At 43.1% G+C, this 25457-nt stretch overlaps 2 protein-coding genes across 2 annotated transcripts; one reads left to right on the top strand and one right to left on the bottom strand.

Annotated features, from left to right (window-relative positions):
• Positions 1 to 3721: 3721 nt before the first annotated feature.
• LOC128719451 (protein TRC8 homolog) lies at positions 3722 to 9504 on the bottom strand. The gene is made up of 7 exons (XM_053813075.1): positions 9240 to 9504; positions 7221 to 7497; positions 6458 to 7147; positions 6159 to 6300; positions 5762 to 5936; positions 4647 to 4843; positions 3722 to 4570 (listed from the first exon to the last, which is right to left on the bottom strand). The coding sequence occupies exons 1-7, from the start codon at positions 9502 to 9504 to the stop codon at positions 3722 to 3724; spliced, it is 2595 nt and encodes an 864-aa protein (XP_053669050.1).
• An 844-nt stretch (positions 9505 to 10348) lies between these two features.
• Positions 10349 to 10991, top strand: LOC128707810 (SAYSvFN domain-containing protein 1). Its single transcript, XM_053802767.1, has 2 exons — positions 10349 to 10492; positions 10566 to 10991. Exons 1-2 carry the CDS (start codon positions 10349 to 10351, stop codon positions 10989 to 10991), a joined length of 570 nt encoding a protein of 189 aa, XP_053658742.1.
• The last annotated feature ends 14466 nt before the right edge of the window (positions 10992 to 25457 follow it).

Genomic DNA, 25457 nt, shown 5'->3' with positions numbered 1-25457 from the left:
AAGGTCCTGGACAGAATAGACATTGCTAAACAAAAGCACCAATCGACGAGGTTTCTTCGACATTTGATGGATAAGGGAGTTTTGATGAGTTCTTTGCGTTGGGACTTAAAAAGATCTCGGATATGTTTACAAGATCACTCCCAGAAATTACCGGCCACATTAAGAATCTGTCATAATAAGGATGATAAGGTCCATTGCTCTGAGGATCGTCCTATTCCAAGAGAATTGAGGTGATGGATTGCTGAAGACAAAAGGTTTTCCAAAGATTGCCAACCTTCTCAATATACTTCAGAATGTAGGAGATTGAACTGTTTAAGGAAAACTTTGGATGGAATTTGGTTGGTCACTAATTTTGTGCAGAAGTTGAAGATATCGATGTATTTTTAATGATATTTATACACTGACTAGCAAAGCAGCCTGCAATCTCTTAACAATGCCGTGGTATCTGTGATGCTGGAAGGGAAGAATCTCCGAACCAATATGAGCATTTATACTCCAATCCGTAGGAAAAGGCGATACGGTAGATATTATCACTTCATAGTGCAATTTCTAAATCCGACCGGTAAAGGAACACATCGCCTAATAAAGGTCGGTGAAAACACGTTCCATCTGGCACAGCAACGAAATAGGTTACGGAAATGGCAAACAGTGCTCGGGTGCTTTAAAATATGTGTCGAGCCGAGCCGGCCCTGCAAATGTATGATAAATAAGTAATAATAAAGCAGGGTATGTTGGGGTCGATTGTAATTTAATTATGATTCATGACAGTGCGAAAACGCCTGCAAACAGTTCTTCAGCACCCTGTGGGTGTTGTTTGTTGCATCCTCCCTTTGCCTCCCTCAGCAAACATCATTTCCCTTCGCATTTTAACGGTAAGCGTACGGGTCCCAATTGCCGTTTTTCATGAACCACCTTCCCTTACCGTAGATAGGCTCGCCGGAGGTGGGAAATCGTGATATACATCTGCATAGTAATAGTGCGGGAACAGCAGCAGGATCCAACCACAGCTGCGTGATCTCTCCGCCAAACGGGAGAAGATCCATCTCGTGGTGGCGGGTGCACCAAATAATGCTGGGGCAAACGCGCGAATGAGGTAAATATTTAAAATTTCAAGAACCTCCACGGCTAAAGCAAGTGGGCCATCATCAGTGCCTGCTCCAACCCTTCCCCTCTGTATTCATCGCGGAGAACCCCGCACGTTTGGTGAGGCAGAAAGTGAAATAAGGTCAGCCGGATAGTAGCTGATGCAACAGCTGTGATTGCGGCTTTTCCCGGCAAAGTGTAGAAGGGGGAAAAAATCAACACACGCGGCGGCTCGCGGTACCCTCATCAGGCATCTGATTTTCACCTAAATGGCACACATTTGGGCGTTGGTTTGACTCGAAGGGGACGCAATTTTTGTTTTCGTAGCTTTTCGCTTCTGCCGCAGCGCCTTGAGTGTGTACCCCTTTTCCCTGCGAACTATCTGTTTAATGTGCTGGATATAAAGTGGTGCGCACAATGATCAAGAAGGCCCCACACAATGGTGATCTTTTACGGTGCTGGGCGCACGAAAGAATACATCTTCGGGTGAGGGTTTTGTTTTATCTCTCGGTGGTATTATTGTCGCGGGTCTCGTTTGTAACAGAGCCATTCGGAACGCATTATTAATGGTGCGCGGCTAGTCGTGCCGTGCTTTCGGTACACCGGGTTTTTGGTTGCTAACCGGGAACGGGTGATCCTCTCATGTTGGCGCGAAACTTGGCTACAGAGTTTGTTAGCAGCTCATATCGGATCGCCGCCTGTCGGTGCGGGTGTTACAAAATTGTGCTACAGTCATTAATGTTGGCTTTATTTGCCACAGTGCGAGAGGGAATGTAAAATTGCAAATGGAATAGACGATAAATAGAAACAACATTAACGTCGCGAAATTAAAGTAGTTCAAGAGCAGTGAACACTGTAGGTACTGTTGCATTTCGCTCGCTAGATGGCTTTAGCTTTTTTTGTGACGAACCTAATGAGATAAATGAGACTAAATTAAAGAATTCTTTTTGGGCTGCATGAATGCACGTGTCCAGTAAATTCTAGTCCCCCGCGGAATGTCATTATTTCGGATGTTCAAATCATACCCGCTAACGCGTGGTGAGAAGAAGGTATTGTTATTTTTTTTTAGGAATTTCCCTACAACAGTTTTACTAATTTGTTTATTATCTCACAGCTGAATTTATGATTTTATGTCTGGTCATTTTTTGTTTGTTTTTGGTTATCTTTTGCAAGACCACAACTATTATATACATATGCCCAGAATTGCTTCTCAAAAGAATGAAAATTGAAAACACACTGCTGACAGTTAAAAAGTGTTAAAAAATTGTGGCGATCAAACGCAACGCAGAAACATCATGCTCGCAAAATGCTCGCTCCACAACAACGTGAAAACGTCACGTTATCGCAGCAGAAGCGATACCACATTCATTCTGGTGGAGTACAAAATATAATAACAACAAAAACAAAACTCCTTTATCTTTGTGCAAAAGCGTTGGTTTTTTCTTGCAATACACCGTCGACATCGTTTTGTTGCAGGAAGTAAATTTACAGCTTTTGTGCATTGCTATCTGTATCCCCGGCATTATACCAGATTGCAGAGAGAGAGAATAGGGGGTGTATTGTGTACCGTATTATGCAATAGCGATTAAACGACGAGAAATCGGTTAATTGACCATTTTAATTTCCCATCCCACCTTTTCTATTTGCGCTCCGCACATTTAACTCATCTACTTCTCGAACCTCAATGGTATTTCACTTTGGATACGACTATTAGGACGAAGTACCGTAGCTAGAGAGAGGATACCTGCTCGTTCCTCTACCACATTGGACGGTAATGAAACAACGGAACGTAAATTAGCCAATGCCGTCGTTAGTGTGTCGGTCGCGATCATTCACACCAAACCGATGTTTCGCCTGTTATTTGTGCTCGATTCGAGACAATGTGCAATTATTTTACGATTTAATTATGGGTGAGGAAGTGAGAAGGAACAAAAAAAAAACAAAATCCAAACCCTTCCAAATAGATATTTGCTCCAGTAGATGGAGCGGATGTAAAAATGGATGTTTTGTTGTTTGCTAATTTTGCCGGTCTTTTGGTATTGTGCATATGTGCGGGACTAAGCTCCAGTACACCTAGCAATCCCTGTGTTCTGTTCGCGTTTCATTTTTCACAGCTTATTAAAAAGCAGCAGTTCCTGTTTTTTTTTTCTTCCCTAAAGTTAATCAACCCCCTTTCCCGCCCCTTCCCAGGTGAGCCTCGAAAGACTACCACATGCGCTCAGTTACAATTTTGTTTCTGGTTCACCATGAATTTTACCATGCCCTCATTTTCCGGTTCTATATAAACAAGTTAATATAAATATACACGCTATACGTTTCCTGCTTCGTAACCATCAATTACTAGAACTGTACACACAACCGCGCTTACCCGCTAAGTGTCTTAACACTGTCTTTTTTTTTCGTTCAGTCCTTCAATTTGCATCACGGATAGTCATCGTGTTCATTGCATTAGGTTGCCTTACCAATACTTTAGGATCGACTTGACCGGTGGAAGCAATCCTCAACCGGCGATGTTGGACGAGACAATATTTCGTTTCGTATGTTCCCGCAATTCGTGCATGGCGCGTCCAAATTGCTCTCTCTGTCTCTTCCGATCGATGATCTATGCCACGTGTGTGTCATTATCATATTTTGGTTGTTATTCTCTTGGTGCGTTTGGCTGCTGTTGCAGTTGCTGCTGCTGCTGCTGCTGCTGTAAAAGAACGTGGTGCCTCCGTAGGTTAAAGGAAATAGCAGCAGCCGACACCAGTGAACTGTTTGACAGCGTTGACAAGGTGCCACTTCCGGTGCTGCTGCCACTACTGGTACTGGTACCGCCGGTATCTTCCGTGATGCTACTGATGCTTTCCGATGTGCTAGCGTAGCTGCTCCCACTTTCGCTAGGATGTATGCCATCGGTTGCAACAAGCCCAACGCCATTCTCTGACAGTGGCGTTCGCAAACCGCTATCGGATTGTCCCACTTCTGATGCATCTGTTGCATGAACAGTCGAAATGCCACCAAGTAATCGGACGAATCGATGTTCATGGCTACCCATCTGCCCATCAGCGGTTGGTTCCTGGAGAGTGGATCTTCTCGACAGAGGTACCGCTTCCATTTGTGCATCGTGTAAATCGATTGTATTTTCACCTAATCTACTGGCACTAGCTCGTATGTGATTGGTTATTTGTTCCTCCAAGAACGTATCGTCGAACAACGGTTGATTGAGCGCATCTGTCTGGTCGGAACTGTGTAGGCTACTAGCTTGTCCAACACTTTGTTGACGGTTAGTGGTTTCATTCCCCGGTCTGCCACCGACACGTGCTTGGGCTCTTGCATTATCCAAGTTGTTCGCTGGCACCTCCGTACTGTCGTCTCCTGCATTGCCATCCTGGTTCATGATAATCTCGTGACAGAGTGGGCAACGATCCTGCACGTACAACCACTTCCGTAGACAAACACCATGGAAGTAGTGATTGCATCGCGTGATCTTCGCCGATGTCATATCCTGAGAGAAAGTATTGGATAAAACGAAATATTCTCAGTTATTACTAGGTTATAGCTTTCATAAGTTATAGGTTTACCTGGTAACAAATGGCGCATACGTCATCAAATTGGTGCAGTTGAACGGTGGTCGCTTCCGGCAGGGAGGAAATTTTATGTACCGCTGTCCGACGCTTCATAAACACTACCCACCCAGCACGAGCCTCGCACCAGATGTTGAAGTACGCATGGATACCCATCATTAGTGCGCGTATGGCACCGCCTATAGGAATCATTTCTAAATGTAAGCGAGGCGCATCAAGCAGTACAAAACCGACATTTTGATGGAATCGGAAAATGGGACAAATGTGGGAGCGATTGGCGAGGACAGAGAAGAAGTTAGTGAGAGCCATCGTGGCATGAACATATGGAGGAGGTAGGGAATATGTAGATGGGAGCAGATATCGTGTCCATAATTGTTGTTTGGTGGTTTTTAGTGAATTCGTGAAGGTTTATATTGAAAAGAAGCCACACAAAAATGAATAAATAGGATGGAAAGAATGAGAAAGAAAGGAAACTTTTGTAAATTATACAAAGTAACAACAAAACAATCATATTACTATGTTTCTACTGGATGTTTGTACGATAATACAACAATGTAGTACAATTTATCTTTGGTGCATTGAAAGCGTATGTTTTTCTTTTTGGTACTTTAAAATATAATATGCTAAAAAATAAACACTTGTACTTGTTGTTCTTAAACATGTTTTTCCAAATATTAAACGTCCATGATGGAAATCATACTGTAATCTTTTCTAAAACAGATCGCGATTAGAAAATCGTCACTCAAGGCTCAATGCATCAAAATAAGACCTGTGATTAAGAATATGTATCGTAAAACGTTTAACTAATCAGTGTCAAACACTACTGCAAAAGTCATACTAGCCAATTAAGGCATGGAAATCAACTATACTCCCTGCCATTGGTATGATTTATTCAAAATATGAAGTAAAATGTATGAAATCGATTAATAATAAATAGTTTCGAGATAATTTGATAGGAAAATAAACTACCAAACAACAAGCTCTAAAGGAAAGGATAACGACAGCAAGTAGTAAGCACCGAAGGTGTCTGCAAGATGTGCATTTTTGTGTTCCTTCGGGTAGGTGCTATCACATTTGAAATATGATTCCAAACAAAACGGAAGCGTGCTTACCGGATTCGAAAATCAATATCCAGGCTCCGTTGAAAAACAGGAATATTCCGAAGCAGAATTCTACTGAATTTCCAAACGCTCGTATGTAGTAAACGTAATCATCCAGCTTCTCCCAGAATGTCTGTCGCCTTGCATCCAGCAGGAAGAGCGTGTACGTTGCCAAACTGACGAGAACCTGAGAAAATAGAATTTGGTTTAAAGAAAGCTTTCATTCAAAGTACACCGAAATGAATTGTGATATTTGCAATAATTTAAAATGCTCTAATCAATTAACAAAATGAAAAGTCTGTTCCCATCTTCTGGACAAGATATTAGGCAAAATGCTCATGAAGTTGGGACCATTATTCCGTAGGATCTTCCTTAACAAGATCAATTCACGAGGCAATTTGTAACTTACCTTCACAATCACTTCAACTGAGAAAGCTGTCACGGCCAACAACCATGTGGAGGGTGAGTGACTCGCCCAGAGTACGGCCAGCAACGATCCGGGCGCAATAAGAAGGAAAGCACACACTATTAATGCCCGTGCGTGACGCTTGCTGTGAAATGCAAACATACCCCGAACGCGAGGCGGTGGTGAACAAAACAATAAAAAAAAACATAGTTAAGTGACACAGTGGCAACATTGCAAGATGGGTTGTGGTGGTTATGGAATTTGGTTGCGGCAAACAAGTTGCATGGGTTCTTAGTACTCACCGTGACGGATTACGGGCAGCACTCAGTGACATTAGTATGGGTGCAACAATGTTGTGCAAAAAGTGCAATAAAGCCGTCACCAACAGGCACATATTGCGACACAATCGAATAATGCGTTTGTCCGGTGACAGCGAAGTGAGCCCAGTTTGGAGAGCCAAAATGTAGAAAAGTATCGCCGACACTGTACCGATCGATTTATCCTCATCGTAATCCTCCGAGAGCAGGAACAGTTGAAACATCTTGCCTATATAGTGGCATATCAGTGAAATTATGCTGGTCATGCCGAGGACGGCTGTCAGCGTTTCGCACCCACTGACCAGCACGCTCTGCACCGTAGCAGCAAAGCGCAGTGGAGCCTCGGACGACATTAGCAAGCTGATGAGATGCTCCAGCAGACGGATGGTCCAAAACACGCGCAAAACGCACGGTACGTTCAACCGTTGCCATTCGTTCTCGATCAGTGTCGCAATGCCGAAATTGCTGGCAAAGTTGCGGGCATGCTGATAGCCACTGAGGATCGTTTTCACTACATCAAACGAGGAGCTCCAGAGCGCGATTTTAGACAGCACAAGCGGCAAGATGGCGGCAAAAGCGGGGGAATGTTTAAGGACTAACGTCGGCAGTGGCAACATCGCAAGCAGCAGTGGCATTAAGAAACTGAACGGCAGCGCCTTTTGAATGATTTTGTGCCTGAAAGCAAGAGAGGAAACAGGGGTACATGTAGTAAAAGTTCAGCTGTAGGGGGGTTTTACTCGATGCTTACCGTGGTCCCAAATGAATATAGGCGAAGATGACACCCATCAACCATTGGGCAAGTAGGTGTGGCAGTATTGAGATCAGAACACCTCCAGGATCGAGCAAGCGTTCCATATTGAGCGACAGGACATCCTCCAGCAAACTCGGACTGTCAGATATAACCGACAGGGCGGATACATTGCTCCAATAGGACAGGAAGATCAATCCCACGGAAACGATGTACATGTACACGATGACTAAATGCCGGGTCCATAGCATGAATACACAAGCTGCACTGATGGCACCTGCGAAAAAGAAGAGATTACCATAGAACTTGTAAGATATATTATACGTATAGGTTAAGGTAGCATAGAATATAGCAAAAAAAAAAATATTTAAGAACGTTAAAAATTAGACTACAAACATTGTCATTCTCGCATTCGACAACCATTCTGAAACGCGTTAATTATACTTCGCACTGTTTGTACAATGTGTGGGGCCACGACACCCAAACAAAACACACATTTGTACACAATTCTGTTAACTGTATGAGGTGGAAGTTCTGGTTTTCTTAAGTGGTTGTAAATGGTTCGTACCAAGTGTACGAGTATGCGACGACGTGTAAGTGCGTTAATCCACGGTACGATCTACCGCCAACCGAACGGAAGACAGCAGAAACGTTATCAGGAAACATGCTGAATCATTGAGCAGTACCTACTGCTACGGCGGCAGCTTTCCTGCTTCGCAGTATTCATTGTGCATTTAAAATGGTTTGGCATATTGATGATCCGTTCAGGCATTAAATTTATCCTACATTTCAACACGTGTTATTTGTTCTCGACAGAATTATAAAAACCCAATAAAACAAGATTCCAAATGACAGTCCTTTTACAATTCTTTTCCCTAAAGGCTTCTAGCTAGTTCCCTTTTGGTTTGAACCAGTTTGGTTTTGAAGGAGGACCTTAGGAATCGAATTAATAATTTAAAGCTTCTTTAGTCCAACTTGCTGCTTGTCACGCGACGTAAGAATAATAAAATATCGAATAATAGTAATAATCGATAGTAACATCACAAACATTATTGCTCTTTCTGATAATGATAACGATCAATGTCGATCGATGTGAAAGTAATTGTTACGAACAATGTAATGATGTTGAAAAGGTGTAAAATTGAAAATATTATTTGTTCTTCTCCTATGGCCACGAAATCATACCCCATGTAATTGGTTCTATTTGCTAGTAAATGACCATATTGGACTATACAGTAAACAACCAACCCGTGATCGACGTAAGAAGTTCCGTTCACGGGTAGAGAGATATGATGCTGTACCCATCAGCATGACGAGCAGTTAGTTGGTTGTCGTGGTTCATTACCTCTTCCTCCCGTACCAGAACCTTGAAGGTCGAAATACAACAGATAGACTGTGCAAAGGTGGTTTCATACCTGTGACGCATTTGAACTTGATGGTTTCGATTCACTATTTTTGAGTAAATGTGATAAATAGTACGTAGCGAATTCCCTTAAATCGTTCATTATGCGAGCTTTTGATTATTTTCGCGTATTTTGGAGATTTTAAATATTATGCAAACAAAGTGACGTCAATGGTAGAGGCGAAGAAAAGAATCGTTTGATAAACATTGATAATTTTTTTTTGCATCCTTTTGCACCAGCTGTCGGAAATGGGGAGGGGGCGAAAGGTGCGGACTGTGTACCAGAATGCAGGTCAGTGCCGTGAGCTGGTAGAGCGAGATGGCCATACAAAATAACCTACATCCCCAGCCAAGGCTACGACTGTCAGAGGTGAGGGAATGGGGTGTTCGCATATTCTTTGCAAACAGGTTGGTTTGGCCGCGTATCGATACGGGTGATGAGTTAACCAAACGCAGGGAAACGGTACCAGTAGGCCTCGTGCAGGAAATACAGGTAATCGCTAGATAAAGCACCCAGCTCTGAGATGGATGACGGTGACTTTCTTCAACGAAGCACGTCGTCTTCTGAAATATGGAAGATAAACTACCAATCCTTCCGCCTTGGTCGCTGGTCTTACCGAATAGACAGAAGAGAAACTTGAACACTGCGAACGAGATGAATTTGTACACCTCGATGCTGTCCTGCATTCCTCGATCGTCTTCCGGGAGCATTGCGGCTACGGGTGGTTCCAGATTGATGGCGGTACTGTTCGGGAGCTGGCCTGCGTGTTGGGCCATCGGCACGCCCATACCCATTTTGAGAATTTCATCGATAATGAACAGGCTGGGAACGCGCATAATTACGTCCACCAGGCCGAGGACCTTCGTTCGAACCACGGACATCTTGAGCTATGTCGTACTATTTGCACTCACTGATTAAAACATAAACACACACACGCACGCATCTAACTGTTTCACTTTTGCATCGGTTGGCCCACTTCAACGGCTGGGTTGTTTGGTCAACCGATGTAAAGAATTTGGATAACTCCAACCGTAGTTGGCTAGGATTGAGCGGGCCTGGGTCTGGCTAGAACTGTGTTTCGCAGTAATTGACCGAATAGAGATCCGCACGACATCACTGCAGTCTTGGGCCATCCATTATTGCTTGCAGCTGTGTAAGCTTGGAGCAGTTGGGGCCACAACAATAGCCGCACTATTCAATTTCGGATCAATTCTACATGTACATATTGTGCACTTAATTAACCTACGCTCGTTTCAGCACGTTCTTGTATGGAGCTTTTTGTTTTTCGATCGATTTGTCGTATTTTCGGAGGATCGTAGGAAAGAACGTTTTCGTTGGTGTTTTTTTCTTTGCCGAACAAGGTGTATAGAACAGCAGGTGGTGTTTGACAGAAAACGAATATTGACGTTGCGCAGGCGGCGATACTCCTATTGGGAACTATTGGGATGTTTTGCATGAACCAATTGAAAATAAAAACGATTTTTTTTTCAAAATTATCCGCGAGGAATATTTTCCCCTGAAAAAGAACTACACTTAATAAAATACGGACAATCGGACCAGTGTGCTAAAACGTCTTGTTCTAAAACCAATCACCAGCATATCTGAATTGCACCGATCTTGAGAACTGTCAGTGGAGTTTGTTGTGATAATGTCAGGCAAAGGGATGAAGTAAGTTCAAAACATATTCTTTTGTGAATTAAAAACTTTGAATACAATAAAACACGCATGGAATCGAAGTTAGATAGTTACAGAAAGACAAAACGGCGTCAAGCGCTCCTAAACGACTTCAAGGAACGGATCTACAACATGGTGTCCTTCCATCAAGTGCAAACAGAAGAGAAAGCATCCCACGTCATTATAGAGGCCGATGTGAGTAAATGCAACATTGTGAAAGCCAATTTGCCAATTTGTTTGATACCGTTTTTTATGTGTACTTTTCCAGAATGAACCAACAGAAACTTATACCAAACTGAAACAAGATGATGCGGAACATGTCGGCAAAGTTAATGTTAAAACAGTACGTTTCTGTCCCAGCACTGAACCAACGATCCTAGAGTCGGATCTTTCGGATGGTCCGACATCGAATGAGGCAGTAGAACCTGTAGTAAAACCTCGATCGTGGTTGACTTACCTCACTTATCTGGTGTACTTCCTATTTTGGGCCACGCTCTATGCCATTGCGATAGAACTACGTTTTGGGGTAGTATTTTTGATGCTTTCGGCGTTATTTGGGATCTACTTTAACACCCGCACCAAAAAAGCACCCGGTGAGATAAGTGCGTACAGTGTATTTAATGAAAACTGCGAAGCTATCGACGGTACCCTAAAGGCTGAACAATTTGAGAGGGAGATAGGTATAAGGCATTGACTGTGTATTGTTGAGGATTGTTATTCAAAAATTTCGGTATTTATTATAAAGATTTGGATGAAAAGTTTATTATTCCACTCAAGAAAGGCAGTGAAAAAAATGAGAAATGCTGCGGTTGAATGAACGAATTTGATGGTTGACGATCGGGTACATCTATAACTTTAAACTGAGATGCAATTTAGTTTTGCTTTAAATCAAACGTACAGAATACAATTCAATGTAAAAGTCAGTTGAACTGAATTTGGTTATCCACCTTTAGATATTTTAAAATACAAAGAGCTTCACTTCAAACATACGGGAAAGAAGAGAAGAAATATAGTATACAAAAGTATTTAAATGATTAACTTGTCTAACTTACACCAGCAATATTCGTATTACACCATTTGAATCGTAAAACGAATAATGTCATGACCATACTACGTCAGTATAGTCATAATCACCTCAAACCGTAAGATTGGCTTGCGATTCTCTTTAACTTCTTTTAAGGGCAGCAAATTAGCATATTAGTGCAATAAAACTCGTTGCACTTACTTCCCTGTATGAATTATTCAGATGCCCAGAAAAACCAACGTGTTCTTCACCTTTGATTGTGTTTTCCATCTGCAAACACTTTTCTTTGTACGATTGCTTGTAAAGTCATACATTTTGTGTGTTGCATATCTGAGATACGTTGTTCGTGCAAGGAACGAAGTGCCTTTTTCGGTTGTCGATCAATCGCGACGATTGGCATCGTCGCTCGACAGCCTAGAAAGGGCATCCTTCTTGCTCAGTGGCGAGATCTGATAAGTGGAAACGCAAGTGTCCACTTCAGGATTGAGCTGATAGTATCCGCAAGCGCGCGCATTGATTGTCGGATGACCATCGCGAGCGAGGTAAATGATTAATTAAAAGCTCATTGTCAGCAGCCACACGACCCGCGAACGCACGAACTTGTCTGCGTTCGATGGTACGATCGCGCAAGCATTGAAGGTGTTAAATGGACGCACGATCGGTATGTCTTGGTTCCGACCGCTCGGACGTAACAAAGCGAGACTGTTCTAGGACGGTTTATTTGCACTCGTGGTAAAAGCTTTAACGTTCATAGCTAGAGTCCATCCACTAGTTCTATAACGCTGGGCTGTTGGCTCGCAGTATACTTGCCGCCATTTCACACATCCCAGCCGGCTAATTCGAAATCAATTGATCCGCCAGGAGGCGAACAGTGGTGCTAAAGCGTGCCGAAAAGGCACGGTACACGTTGATGAAAAGCCTCTCGTCCTTTGCCGGACGATCACTTTCTGTCACGCGTACACTTCCGCCGTTGTGAGTTGTCAATCGGCGAATTAATTAGTCAACCCTTTGCCACCCTTCGCATCGCACCCGAAACGGTAGGAAGCAACCTTAAAGCTGTCGATGATTTCAACACCTAGTCTGAGTTGTCTTTAGTTCGCTTGTTTTTATTGTTTCATTTTCGTTACATCCTCACACGAACCCAATTACGATTGAACGAAAGGGATGCGTGTGCACGTGCATCCGCCCGCGTATCCCGCGCACATTGAGTGACAGCAGAACGCATCGGGAAGAAATCTTTGGATGCGTCCCGTAGTTGGGCCGGTTCGCGATGGAATCGTGCCTGCGATCACATCTCACCAGCTGGTCAGCCGTAGTGCGGTGCGCGTCAATAGACCACACAACGTCCTACCACCGGTTCTTCCTTCCCGTTTATGGAAGCGCTGTCGTTTGACGAACATTTCATGAACTGAGGCGACTGTTGTGATTTGGTCACCACCTTCATGTCTTTCGCTCACCTGGGGGTTTGAGGGATGTGGGCAGCAACTGGCTATTCGCAGGAGGGCCGTGACACCGGACAAGAGATCCGCACAGGAAGACATTAGTGTGCGCATTAGAGACGCGAGTTTGTAGTGCGTTCCTTTTTCGGGGTTCTAAAGCGGATGCCGACCGATACCAGTCGAGTAAAAGGGATCGTTTGTGAAAAAGGCGATTGGAAGGATTTGTAGCAATTGGGGCAACTGGACTCATTCGCGATACCAGAAGCTAGTGTAGCATGAGCGATGAAGGAAAAAAAAAAAACGGATATCGCATACAATACAAACTCGTGCGAAGCGGTACGATAATGCGACTGGCGTGTTTGGGAAAAAAGGCACCCGGTCAGCTGTTATGTTCAATTATTTATTTACGGCAATGGTAACTGAACTGTTCCATGTGCGGCAAATCGATCGAGCTGGTTGTGTCCCCGTTTGATAGCAAGACGTTAAGTAGGAAGAATCCATCGGCTCACAACCGTGCACAGGACGTAGAAGGAACGTGCGCAAATGAATCAAATTGGGTTCGTAAAGTGTTTTGCATCAGTGGTATGTGTATGCCGGTGTAGTCTTTTTTTTGTGTATTGGTTGTTAGATAGTATCGGTTGTTGGAACATGCCTGCTGCTGATGGTGTTGCATGGATAAGTATGGTGTATATAAAAAAATATTCCATAACAAGTACTGCTAATGGTCAGTCGATAGCTATTTCTATTAGACGATGTGTGATTGATTGCTTTTTTGTTTATCTTGTTCCGAATACGGCAGTTGCATCTTGCTTTGATGCGCGCAAACAAACTCAGATGATGTTAAAACATTATTTGTAAAACAGGGAAGTGTGTTAGCCAGCCAAAGGTACGTTGTAATTTCTTATCGTATTATGCACGAAATTTGATAACTGAATTAATTTAAATTTACTTACCTTTATCGATATTAGATTCAGATATTCAATTCCCACCCAGATTGATTTCAATAATGAACACAAATGCTACAAGATTTCCGCTAGTTTAGCTTTATTTATTTAGCTTTTAATTATTACATCAATTATATTGAATGTTTCAGTACTATAATTATGTACTTGTGGAACGGCCATCTACAACGATCACTACGTTTGCCGAGAACCAAGGGGGACCACCATGGGAAAATCTCTTTGACCAGAGTCTTCGGTCGTTATTTCTGCGTTGTCGCTTGGTTCTCCGACAAAGTTGACTAGGACCTGATGTTTTCGTATCTGGGAATCCATTTCGGTCAAGTATTTCCTAACCTTTTCTTTATCGTCTTTATGGTCTATTGCACTGAATGTAGTGGTCAACTTGACTTCCGTTTTCTGGTTTGTTTCTACAATCTAAGTACCTACGCTATTTAATTCGATTCGGAGCATTGGAAAACGGTCTGAAGGCAAAAAACAGGCTACCAAGCAATGGACACTTCCTTCTCCAGAGGTCCCAGAATATTGCAGCTGATTCCGCGATCGTACCCGGCAGAGACGAAGTGGATCACGATGATTAACATTAAATATGCTCGGATGGAGAACAGCAAGCCATGATTCGAAATTCGTTCACTATTCTTGTCACAGTGTTAAGTAATACAAACTTTACTTTTAGGTATATTCATACGACGCTCTAGCCAATGTCAATGTTAGCCATTAAAATGCCGATGATCCAATGCCGCCGTTAGAAGAAAAATTGGGTCAGTAAATACTTTCCCCTAAGAAATAAGCCCTTCCCAACCGATAACCAACCTACCCAACAAAGGTTCCTCACGATTCCTTCGCTTCTATTGTCGCCATTGTTATCCCAAAAGAGGGTGTTTGAGTAATTTCACCTACTTCCCCACCACTCGCTTCCCAAAAGGGAATGACTGTAAGCCGAGCGATGGCCGCACACATCCTCATTGCTCATTTCCGAGTTTGCGCAACATTCCCAATGGGCACATTTTCAAAAAAGGGTGTAAAAACTTCAAACACTTCAGCTCCGTTTCTCACCCTTCCAACGGGGGTTCATCTTGCAACGGTTCTCCTTTCCCGCGGGGGGCAAAAACTTAAGGACAGAAGGGGGAAGTTGTCGTTTTGCCTATTAAAATTTTTCCACATTCCAGTGCGATTTTCCCTGACGTTCTTCTGTCCTGTCTGCCTGCCTGGCAAGTGGCCGTAAAGTTTCATCCGAGCTCTCGAGTGGTGAAAATGATTACGGGTAAAAAATAAAACGCGAAAAAGCGGCCCAGCTTAATAAGCTATAAACTGAAAATCTTTAATTTTTAATGACTCTACATTGCTGGCATTGCGGACAGGCGTGTTAAGCCCGTTTTTGTGTGGCAGATCCATTCTTGTTTGGCGACTGGCTCTCCTTGTTTGGTCGTTGGACCCGTTTCGGGTCCGAAGGAGTGCACTTTGCTGAGGACATGAGAATATACTCATTTTTGGCAACAGCTGTTGGTGTTGGTGTGCTGCTGACGTTGACATTTTTGTGTGTTTCTGCCAAAGTACCGCATGTCCTCCATCAGCAAACCTTCAAGCATGGTTTTCCATGGAGGCGAAACGTTCGTCCATTGGATGGCCCTCCTGTTATTCCACTGCCGTGGCATTTTCGTTTCGCTCTTATAACAAATTGTTTCCATCATCAGTCGTTTTTTTGTCGTGCACTTGCGGGATCCGACTGGAGCAATGTCCGCGCGAGTGACTTCAATGCGCTCGTTTCGTTGTTTATTATTGTTACCAGTGCGCTTTCGGAAGTGGTATGAGCAGCAAGCGAATCGGCTAGCGCGGGACACAAAACATGGACGAATAGTCAGAATTTTTAGTTGCTCCGGGTTCTCCGACCCGGAAAACTTGCTCCCCGTGAATGGATGCCAAAGTTTCACCAGGAATCTTGCCCTTCTCCTCCCCCCCTCCCGGGACGTATTTCCATCATCGTCCGGATCCGGTGACCGACGTACTCGCACGTGGATGGCATGTCTTTTCGCTTCCGAAAGCGAACGTCCACCACGGCAGTTTCCACGGCGACCAGTAATGGTTCCGATGCTATAATTGATATAAATTAATTCCTTTTATAAAACATTCTCATGCCGATCGGGGAGATGGAGTAGGAGGGTTGTTTTTTTTTTTGTTCGATCGACCAAACCAAACGGGGATACATCCAACGGGAGATCGTACACATTGTTCGCAATGTTGTGCCGCTTTCTTCTTCGACTGCTTCACGATCGTGTACTGTGTATGTGCGAGTTTTTACTTTTTCGACAGTTCAAATCGGACCGCGGACAATTCCCTTAGAGGCGAAGCAATTACGATTCCACCACAGCATGCGGATGGCAGTGGGATTGGGTACGAAAGTCCATCAGAGTTCCGTCAGCTCTTCCGCATAAGGAAACATACAGTGTTCGGCTACTTTGGCAATATGGTAGCCAGTAAAGAAAAGGCGATGAAGGTGGTTCAATGATGACGATGGCGATGGCATGCGTAGTGGTGAAAGCGTACGATACGCGGGTTTGATCCAGCTTGACCCTTACCGGGTGTGCAATTTCCTGTTTTTCTTCCTAGGTCAACGCCTCCGGCGGTTCGGCCCCAGAGGGTGCAATTGAAGCCAATATTAAAATGGTGATTAAGAATGGAATAACAACATCAAAAGCTCAAATGCTCATGACCGCACCGAGAACCCGGGGGTTTCATGCTTTTGGGCGACATTTTCGAATTATGCATATACGTTTATAAATATGACAATTGCTTGATTGTTGAATTTTTGATTAGCAGTTTGGAATTCGTTTGCACAAGCAAACGCACCCGATGAGGTATTAACATGATAATGAATGCAAACCGAAGGTCAGTAAAGGTTGATCGTTGATTCGGACCGAATTGGTATATGATTGGAGTCCAAAACCCGTTGCTCGCCAACACGCAAATACATTTGCATTTGATTTTTATATCTGTTTTTACGATACGAAAACGATACATGTTTTGGAAGTGTATTTATAGGCTTAGAATGTTTTGTTGTCTAAATTTGAGAATTCTTACGGTATACCATTTTTAAACATAGCAAACTTCATGATTGTATGTCTAAGAATTTGAATATTGTTTTCGAATTCTTAATAGATAATAACAAAATCAAATACTGGAGCAAATTGAATCTTTTTAGAAGAGTAATTAATATAACTCTTTAATGAGCAGGCATTTAAATAACGAAGCGACTCTCAAGAGCATCGGCTGGTGGTGGGCAGGCGGAGGGTGGAGAGGGGTTGTGGAGCTGGTTCGTGACGGACAAGAAAATCATAGCTTATTCATGAATGTTGGAGGATTTATGAAGACCCCCTGGGAGAATTTAGAGGACCCTGAATATAGCATCAATTATTATAACTTCTCTCTGAGGCAGCTCAAAATGTAGGATGCTAATAATTACCGCCAGCTTTGTCCTTCATTGCTATTGGGACACTAATATTATTCAATAGATCAAGCTCATCATAGAAAATCTGCCATTGTAGCCACAGCTTCCAGAGAGATTAATGTCCCAGTTCCATACAGATTCTTCGCAGCCCGACGCGCTTCGCAGGACGACATTCGCTTTGTTTGTTTTAATTGTTATAGAGTCTTTGTTTAATTGTTTTAATTGTTATAGGGTCGATAAGATCTACAGGGTCGTACATACGAGTAATAATCGGCAGCACTCGCTTGTAGTACTTGTCCAATAGGTGGATTCACGTATTGTACGATTTTTAATCTTCCTCTTATATTTTTTATCCCTTTAATTAATTTAATATTTACTCTTATATTTTTTATCCCTATCGTTTATCTTCGCGTACATTTCATTGTATAATCATAAGTCATAAGTCATCATAAGTATAATCATAAGTCTCGTTACTATGAGATATTTATTAAGTATTTTTATCTGTTAGCATTCAAGAAATGTCATCTTTACTACGTTAGGTTTTTCCGTTTCTTTGGGGTCTCTTATAATGGAACATACAAAACATGATACGAAACAGTGCGTCGTTTGCAGATGGTAGAAGTTCGACACTCAAACTCCTTATTGGAGTGATTATCAGCTTTGTGTCGTTTGTTGCTCTCGCTCAACCGTTCGTATTGCGCTAACCCCACCTCGGTCTATCCTGCTGTGCTGTCGTTGTGGTACCGATATCATGTCTTTTGCCCTATCGGACCAAGGGTAGAAATATGCAAGTAAAAATTCGTGCGCGGAAAATGTGTATACGACCCCTGAACCGAGGGGTTACTCAGCCGTATAGCCACGCTTAATGGTAGTTTAATTCAATTTCCAGCCAATTTTAGCAATCGTTCCCATCGTTCAGCATATCCTGCTGCCACTACTACATCGTTTACGAATTACGAGGCTCGCACGATAGAGATGAGGCGTACTCCGGAACATTGGGCTATGGTCGTTGCTCACGGTCGGACGCATTGGAATATGGCGTTTTCGTGTGCATCGCGTTATTTCGAAATGGTTGATTTATTGCTATTTGAGGATGCGATCTGTGCTATCTTTTGCGACGGGAGGTTCTTCATGCACTTCACCGTGCTTTGGACGAATGGATGGTGGTTGTGGGAAAATAATAGACATGTACAAACAACGCACAGTAGCGCTGTAGGTGCTGCTATCAGCCGGAAATAAGGGCTTCATTACACGATCTTTCGTGCGATGAAATTATCGCGCATCGCAGGTCGTTAGCGCGATGATCTGCTAGGGACAAATTTACTTGCGAGGAGAGAATTTTTCATCTGCGCGGGTCTGGGGTCTTATATGAGCTTATAGTTACATTTTGCGTAGATCTGCTTATTTGGCTTTACAGCCGTAAGCGAGCTGGAATTTCCTGGACTATGCGTGACTTGAATTACCCATTAAAGAAGCATTATGTATCCTTAAGATTTTGTTAAGAAACATACCTTAAGAGGCAAATTGGAAAAGAGGAATAATTCGTGTATGGTTCCATCAAGTTTCTACTGTCGGTAATGAAAGTTTAATGGGATTATGAACATTTTCCAATCACTGGTCTGAAAAGAACAAGCATTAAATACAATTTTGCTGCTAACAGCATTGAATGGCAAGTCATCCGGCAGGAAACCAAATGGTTCAAGAGATTTTTAAGGGTGTTCGTTCCACAACATAGGATTATAAAGGCGGACGGCACTGCTAGTTGTTCATAATTTCTGTCTTTCACTCACTTTCACGAAAGGGCCTAACCGTGTGTGAAGTATGGCATAACCATTCCATTCCCTTGCACAGAATGAAGAAACATTTAGCATCAAAAATGAAGGCACCGATGGTGACAATGACCTCCTAATAGAATTCCGGGACCGACAACGCATTCACTACACTGTGGCGGCCACGGGTGTATGAATGAAATTTCGGCGTATCATTACGGGTGTTTATTTGTTAATGATTAACCACTTCAAGATGCTAGTGGCCACTCGAGCTGCAAGGGTGGGCAATTAAGTCGGCAGGCGAGCGGGCACAAAAGAATGCGGGAATGCTTCAAAACCTGGAGCAACAAACAGAACAGCACTCGTCTCAGGGGTCCTTCTCAGCGACCATAAACTAATAAATGAGCGGCTTGATCCATCCCGAAAGGATCCGAAAATCGGTATAGAAACATGTTCGATTGATGATGACCAAGGGCAATCCGACATTGATGGTGTAGGAACAAGATTTATGACCGAACATGACTTTTCTAACGCGTTGGGCCGCGTTGAAAGGTGGCCGGTCTGGAACGCTGGTGACGCATCTGGCCGAAAAAGGAAAGACCGCTAGGATATGGCTATGAATGGGACTGGATGTGAAAGGACAATGATTCCACGCTGAAGGCGAATATGCGTTTCCATTGAGCCGTTGAGCGTTGAATGAATCCTCGAAAACTTCACGCTTTTTTTTGGCAGGATGCAGTGCTCGATGAAGTGTGAAGTTTTGTGAATGAAAGAGTTACCCATGGTGGAATGTTAATCCTTTATGATAAATGGATGGTACCAGCGAGCTCGCAAGTACTTGTAGCTGATTTTGAATGATAATTGTTTGAAAACTCACCCGTAGCAGAATGTGTCGGGATGGCTGACCAACGTTTTGGACACAAAATTGAAGAGAAATGGCTTGGTGGAATGTCGGCATAGAAAAGAGAAGGAACGGATTAGAAATTTGAATTAAAGTTTGATTTGCTCGGGGCAAAAGGCTAATTATGTTGAAAATAATTCCTCAGTTTCACAGATTGTTGGTTGCTGAGTAACATTTGCAACAAAGTTGAATGTAGTTGCGAGCATTTTGAATAAATAATTCGAATAAAGAACGGAAATTAAATTATTTTAGCACCAAAATCTATGTACTTTTTAGCCTGAAAAGGTCCCTGAGCGAGAATCTTTCCAAATGTAATTATTTCCCCCATACTACGAATAAAACTCTAATATAAGACTCTTTGCTCTCATCAGAAATAGCACAATTTTCCAAATTGCCTGAGGAATCACTCATCGTCATAGGATTTACTCGTAAATAGTGTCGTCCTCTGTAACATCTATTGAATTAGTTAGTCAACATCTGTTAGGTTTTCTTATTTTATTTATTTCACAATTGTTTGCTTTGGGCGATTAGATTAGTCCTAACTTACCGTTATTGAGGAGAGGACAAAGAGGAGTTCTGAGCGTTCTAGATGGAAATCCACAACTTGATAAGCCAATTGCCGATCTTGGTCCAATACCAATAAGAAATCAACACCAATTAATCGTTATACTACCCTTTAACTTGGGCAAGTGTCCTCCCAGTTAGTAGGGAGTTTTCTTTACAGAATGATGGCACCCGCTGCCCCAGAACAGTTTGTTTGGCAGCACATGTTGGTTCTGGCCCTATTCTTCTCATCGGTGCAATATTTGCACAAACATCCAAACCGTATCGGTAGCGCACACCACTGCATCGGTCGAGTAGTAGCAGCAGCAATTGCACAATTAATTAAAGTGACTTATTTATGATAATGCAATAAACTTTCAATTGGACACAATTAGCCGATCGTGCAAGTATGAGCCACGTAGAGTGTGTGTGTATTTTGCTCCACGGTTCCACGGTTGGTGCATTTGTAGTGTGCCGTTTTGTGACATCGGTTAACAAGGGAGAAAAACGAAAAAAAAACAGTGTTTGCTGACAAGCTGCAGGCCGCAATTGAGTTGTAAATTTATGTGATTTAATTAAACTCCTCGTACGAATGCGAATGTGACTTATGTTTCGTTGAGCGCTCTGCCCCCGCACGAATGGTGTCACGAATGGTGTGGTGGAGATGTTGAGATTTCCAAGAAAACGATTGAAATCAAACGCCGCACGCCACACTAATGTGAATGATGATTTGCGATGCTTTATGGTACGTCGAGTTGCGGGTATTGCGAGAGTTGTGACATATCTAGTGTAACGCTTTACACTGTTTATAAACTAATGTTACTGTGCATTCAAGTCCACTACCTTGGACATCTCCTTGTGAGCAATCGTTTGGGTGGAACAGAAGTAGTACCAAAAGACCGATGTTTTAGGCTCAGTGACCTCATCTTCTGCAAGACGTAACGGTGAAAAAAATGAAGCAAAGACCAACAAATCACTATCCAATGGGACCAATCAAAATATTTTAATTCCAATAAAGGTTTTTTGTGAGCATACAGACGGAAAATCCCCAAAAGTATAGAAACAATTTATCGCAAATATCGCGCTTCCAGCTCCTCACGTCCACAGCATGATCCGTGGCGAAAGGACAGCAGCAATCAAATGACAAAAACGGCTCTGCTGCTGGAGGAAACTTATTCGCCATGCACGATGCGGTGGAGACGCGACGCCTTACATCGCTAATGACTTGTTTCGGAAATGAAGCCATGGTCCCGGGGCCAAAGCTCCGTGCATCCCTTCATCAAAGTGATCGTTGCATTTTTGTCGTAATTTGTCAAGGTTTTTTTTTTTTTTTGGGGGGCTTGTTTGTTTTGCCTCCGTGCTTTGTGGTGCTGTGTTCCCGTTTCATCAAAAGTTTGTTTTGTCCAATTCGCTACCAATGCGCTGCTGTTTCCTTCCCTTTTGGGCCATCGATCGACAGCTTTTTGCTTTTCGATCGTCAACTGCCGTACGATATTCGCTCTCACTGTCGCGGCGGGGCTGTATGTGTCCATCTCGGTTGTATGTGTCACAGTGTTGTTGCTCATAATTGGAGCGTTAAAACCGATCGCCACGGAAGCGGTGCACGCGTTGGCAAAATGGCGGACGGCCGCATGGTGAAATGTTTGGGACCCCTGGCGGCTTCGAAACGGGGCTGGAACGGAAATCGCTAACGTAGCGGGGTGATATTATTTTATTTCACGTTTTGCACCAAACTGATGCTGCCGTGGCGGTTGATTCGGTGGTTGTCTGTTGGAGAATTTCCCGTTTTGTTCGATCATCGGGCTGGTACCGATGGCGTTGCACGGAAGCGACTTGAATGAGCGGTAGGCGTGTGTTGCGGCCAGTGTGCGGTGTGTGCAAAAAATGTTGGAATTTTAACAAGATGTTTATTTTTATATCGAACAATAAGAAATGTTTGCACAACGGCATGCGTGTGAGTGTGGTTTTCGCTGTCCTGTATTTAGCATCAGGCAAGGTATGATGTGTGGAACTGCTTGAAAGTCGATCAAAATTTTCATTGCTTTATTGTTGTTCTGCTGGGAATTTTTGAAGTGTTGTTCGGTTCAGATCTTTGCAGAGAATTTCCGACAGAATTCTTGTTTGTCTTGTCAGATTTTTTTAATTGTTACAGAACCAGACTCTGCTATATTAATGCTGAAGGCTTCAAAAATTTTTGCCTAGCATAGCTCATTTTACAGTACTTGTCCCCTTCGAGACCCTTCGATTCCGAAGATCTCGAAATCTCGAGTTTTAGAACCGGAAAACAAAGAAGTGGTGAACACACCTCTTCAGTAATACATTTTTCGTGTTGCAGCGTTGAAAAATAGATAGTTAAAGAGTATTTAATTGTAAAACAGCTTGAACAGCTATACCAAGATTATTAAAATCACACTCATCGCTATGTACAAAGAGTGATCTTAGGCAAAATCTGCTAATTTAATGTTCGTTTCTATATTTAATGGCTTTACAATAGGGACGCATGGTGCAACACAACAAAATCGATGTTAATAGCACTAACGAGAACGGTTTCATCTTGTTCCTTAACAAACAACCAACAAAAAAAAAACATGCACCAGATACGGTGATGGTGGTTTCATTTTGCGTCTCCTACGTGTCAGTCAATCAATAATCGATCGCTTAGTTACAGCTCTATTTGGCACAGAGTTAACAGTACAAAAATCGACATTAATCGTCGTTAGGTGCGTGCAAAACGTGAGTATCTGCGTGATTGGCCTCGGTCCTGTGCGAAACGTGCCGAAATGATGGTATTACATACGAGCGAGTGCGGCACCAATCACCAATTCCAGCACATCTGGTCAAACGTTACGTTACTCTGTGGGAAAAGCTCCCATTACCACCGACGGTCCAGATTGCCGGCCAGTGGTCTGATTTATGGGGTTTGTTTGCAGGTCACTGTTGCAGATTGGTGACAATTTAGAGAGCCATGGATTGATATGTTCTCGGAAGGGAAGAATTGCTTTGCGAAGTAAGGTGGTACATGAACCGTTGTCATGTTATTAATGTTCAAGAGTAGGATCTTCTGTTATAGAAGGGTTTAAAATGATTTAACTAATTATTGTATTCAACAAACCCATGCACTTATCCCTGCTTTTGTGTATGAAGACGAACAAAGCCTACAAAGGGTGAAAAAACACTAACGATGCAACTAAATTGTATCGCGTCCACCAATGATGCTAGATAATTGTCCGATAGGTCTCTCCAGGCCACCTCAGCTCACCTCGCCCTCGTAATATTGGTATCGGCAGTTCGTGATCGAACGATCTCACCTGGTTAGCATTCCGTCACATCGTTATTAATTGAAAGCAGATTGAGGATATCCTGAGCGACCGTTGCGCTGATAATTGCGAAAATATCGCAAGCCGTCGGAAAAATCACTCCCCGTCAACCTACGTCTAGGTGTGAAATGAGGCATTCGTTATTGAGCGGTACGCTCGTGTTGGAGTGGGAATCTAATTTACCGAAGCCAAGCTATGCAGAGACATTGCCCCGGGAACCTTTACAGGCTGGTGATTATGGACCCAACAAACTAGCCTGGGTTGTGTGGTGCTATTAGCGGGTGCGTAATTAACTCTCCATGCTTTCCATCGACAACGGGATGACACACGGGACGGTTCACGATGGGAACGAGATATCAGCGAAATGAGTGACACGATTGAGGCATACTTTGCGGTAGGTCCGAACCTCGCGATAAGCACACTGATAGGAATTGTGTACGGTGCGCATGGAGATGTTCCTCGGAGATGGTTAGACTGACAGCCAGAGTGACAGTGGCATCGGTTAATCTGATTGTTTTTTAATTAACAAGAAATAATTACAGCTCATTAGAATCTCCAATCAGTGCCGCTGACTTAAGGCACGTGAAGAGTATTATCGTAAAAATTGATTCGTACTGTCATTTCTTCCGGTTTTGATCGAAGATGCGAATCTCAACGGTTTTGTGGTGCGCTTCCTTTCACTTTGTTTATGTTTTGCATTACTTTATGGCAGTGTACCGATCCACTGACAAGTGCCATTTTTCTGCCTGTTTTACGTTTAGTATGATGAGTATGATGAGACTCCAAAATTGGTAAGCTTTGTCAAGAGATTCCGGTTCAATTTGAAACAAATCCAAAACTGGATCCACCTTCAACAGCTCCCCAATAAAACTCCTGTTTGTGACGTCTTTTGGCAAATCAAATTGGAATAAATTTCCAACTTATTTAAGTTTATTCTGCTAGCGATCGAATAGTTATGTAAATTCGATAATAAATGAATCGTCTTATAGAAGATAGTACCGATTATTATTAAACAATTAACGCTTAAACGTTTAAATATAATTGCTATAAGCAAGCAAACAACATGAACCCACTAAAAACCCATTAAAAAGGTATCTATTTAGTGACGATTCGTCATCAAACTTTCAATCGCATGTTTAGTAGTGTAGTGCGCGATTAAACTTACCGATAGTATCGAAACGGAACGGTTTTGGTTTGCTTGCTGTAACGCAAGTTGGCGATTTGGAATTCATTAACGTTATTGAGACCAATGACTTGTCGTCTTAGCGATAGAGTAAATAAATTATGCCCACATTGGGGTTGCTCTCAAACGATCGATCGATCTGGCCCAAGGTGTGACGTGTGGGTATCGCTGCCCGGTCAGGCTTTACGTACCACCAGCGCCAGTGTCTGTGAAACTGATTTCGTCTCGCGCTCGCATTATTCACCCAACCAGATTGGGTCCGTTGATTTTTTTGTGTGTTCCCACTCGAACTCACCGTTGGTCGTCGCGTTGGATCACCATACCCAAACGGTGGCAAAACCGTTCCGTTTGCATCGCAGCTATTCGTTTTACAAGTATATTAAGCTGCACATAACGTAACGGGCGCCTTCGCTATGCTACCTTCGCCGCTTGATTCGCTACGTACCGGGAGCGTCGCCAAAAGCGGGCCGGGGTGCCAATGGAGTACGGTGCAAAATAGTAGTCGCCCAGGGCAGGCGGATTCCCATGAGCAACGGAACGTGAAACTGCAACTGACGATTGATTCGCCCGCAGCACGAAA

This window comes from Anopheles marshallii, chromosome 2 (genome assembly GCF_943734725.1).
Source record: "Anopheles marshallii chromosome 2, idAnoMarsDA_429_01, whole genome shotgun sequence".
Classification (NCBI taxonomy): domain Eukaryota; kingdom Metazoa; phylum Arthropoda; class Insecta; order Diptera; family Culicidae; genus Anopheles; species Anopheles marshallii.
This window is presented reverse-complemented; position numbering and strand designations above follow the sequence as displayed.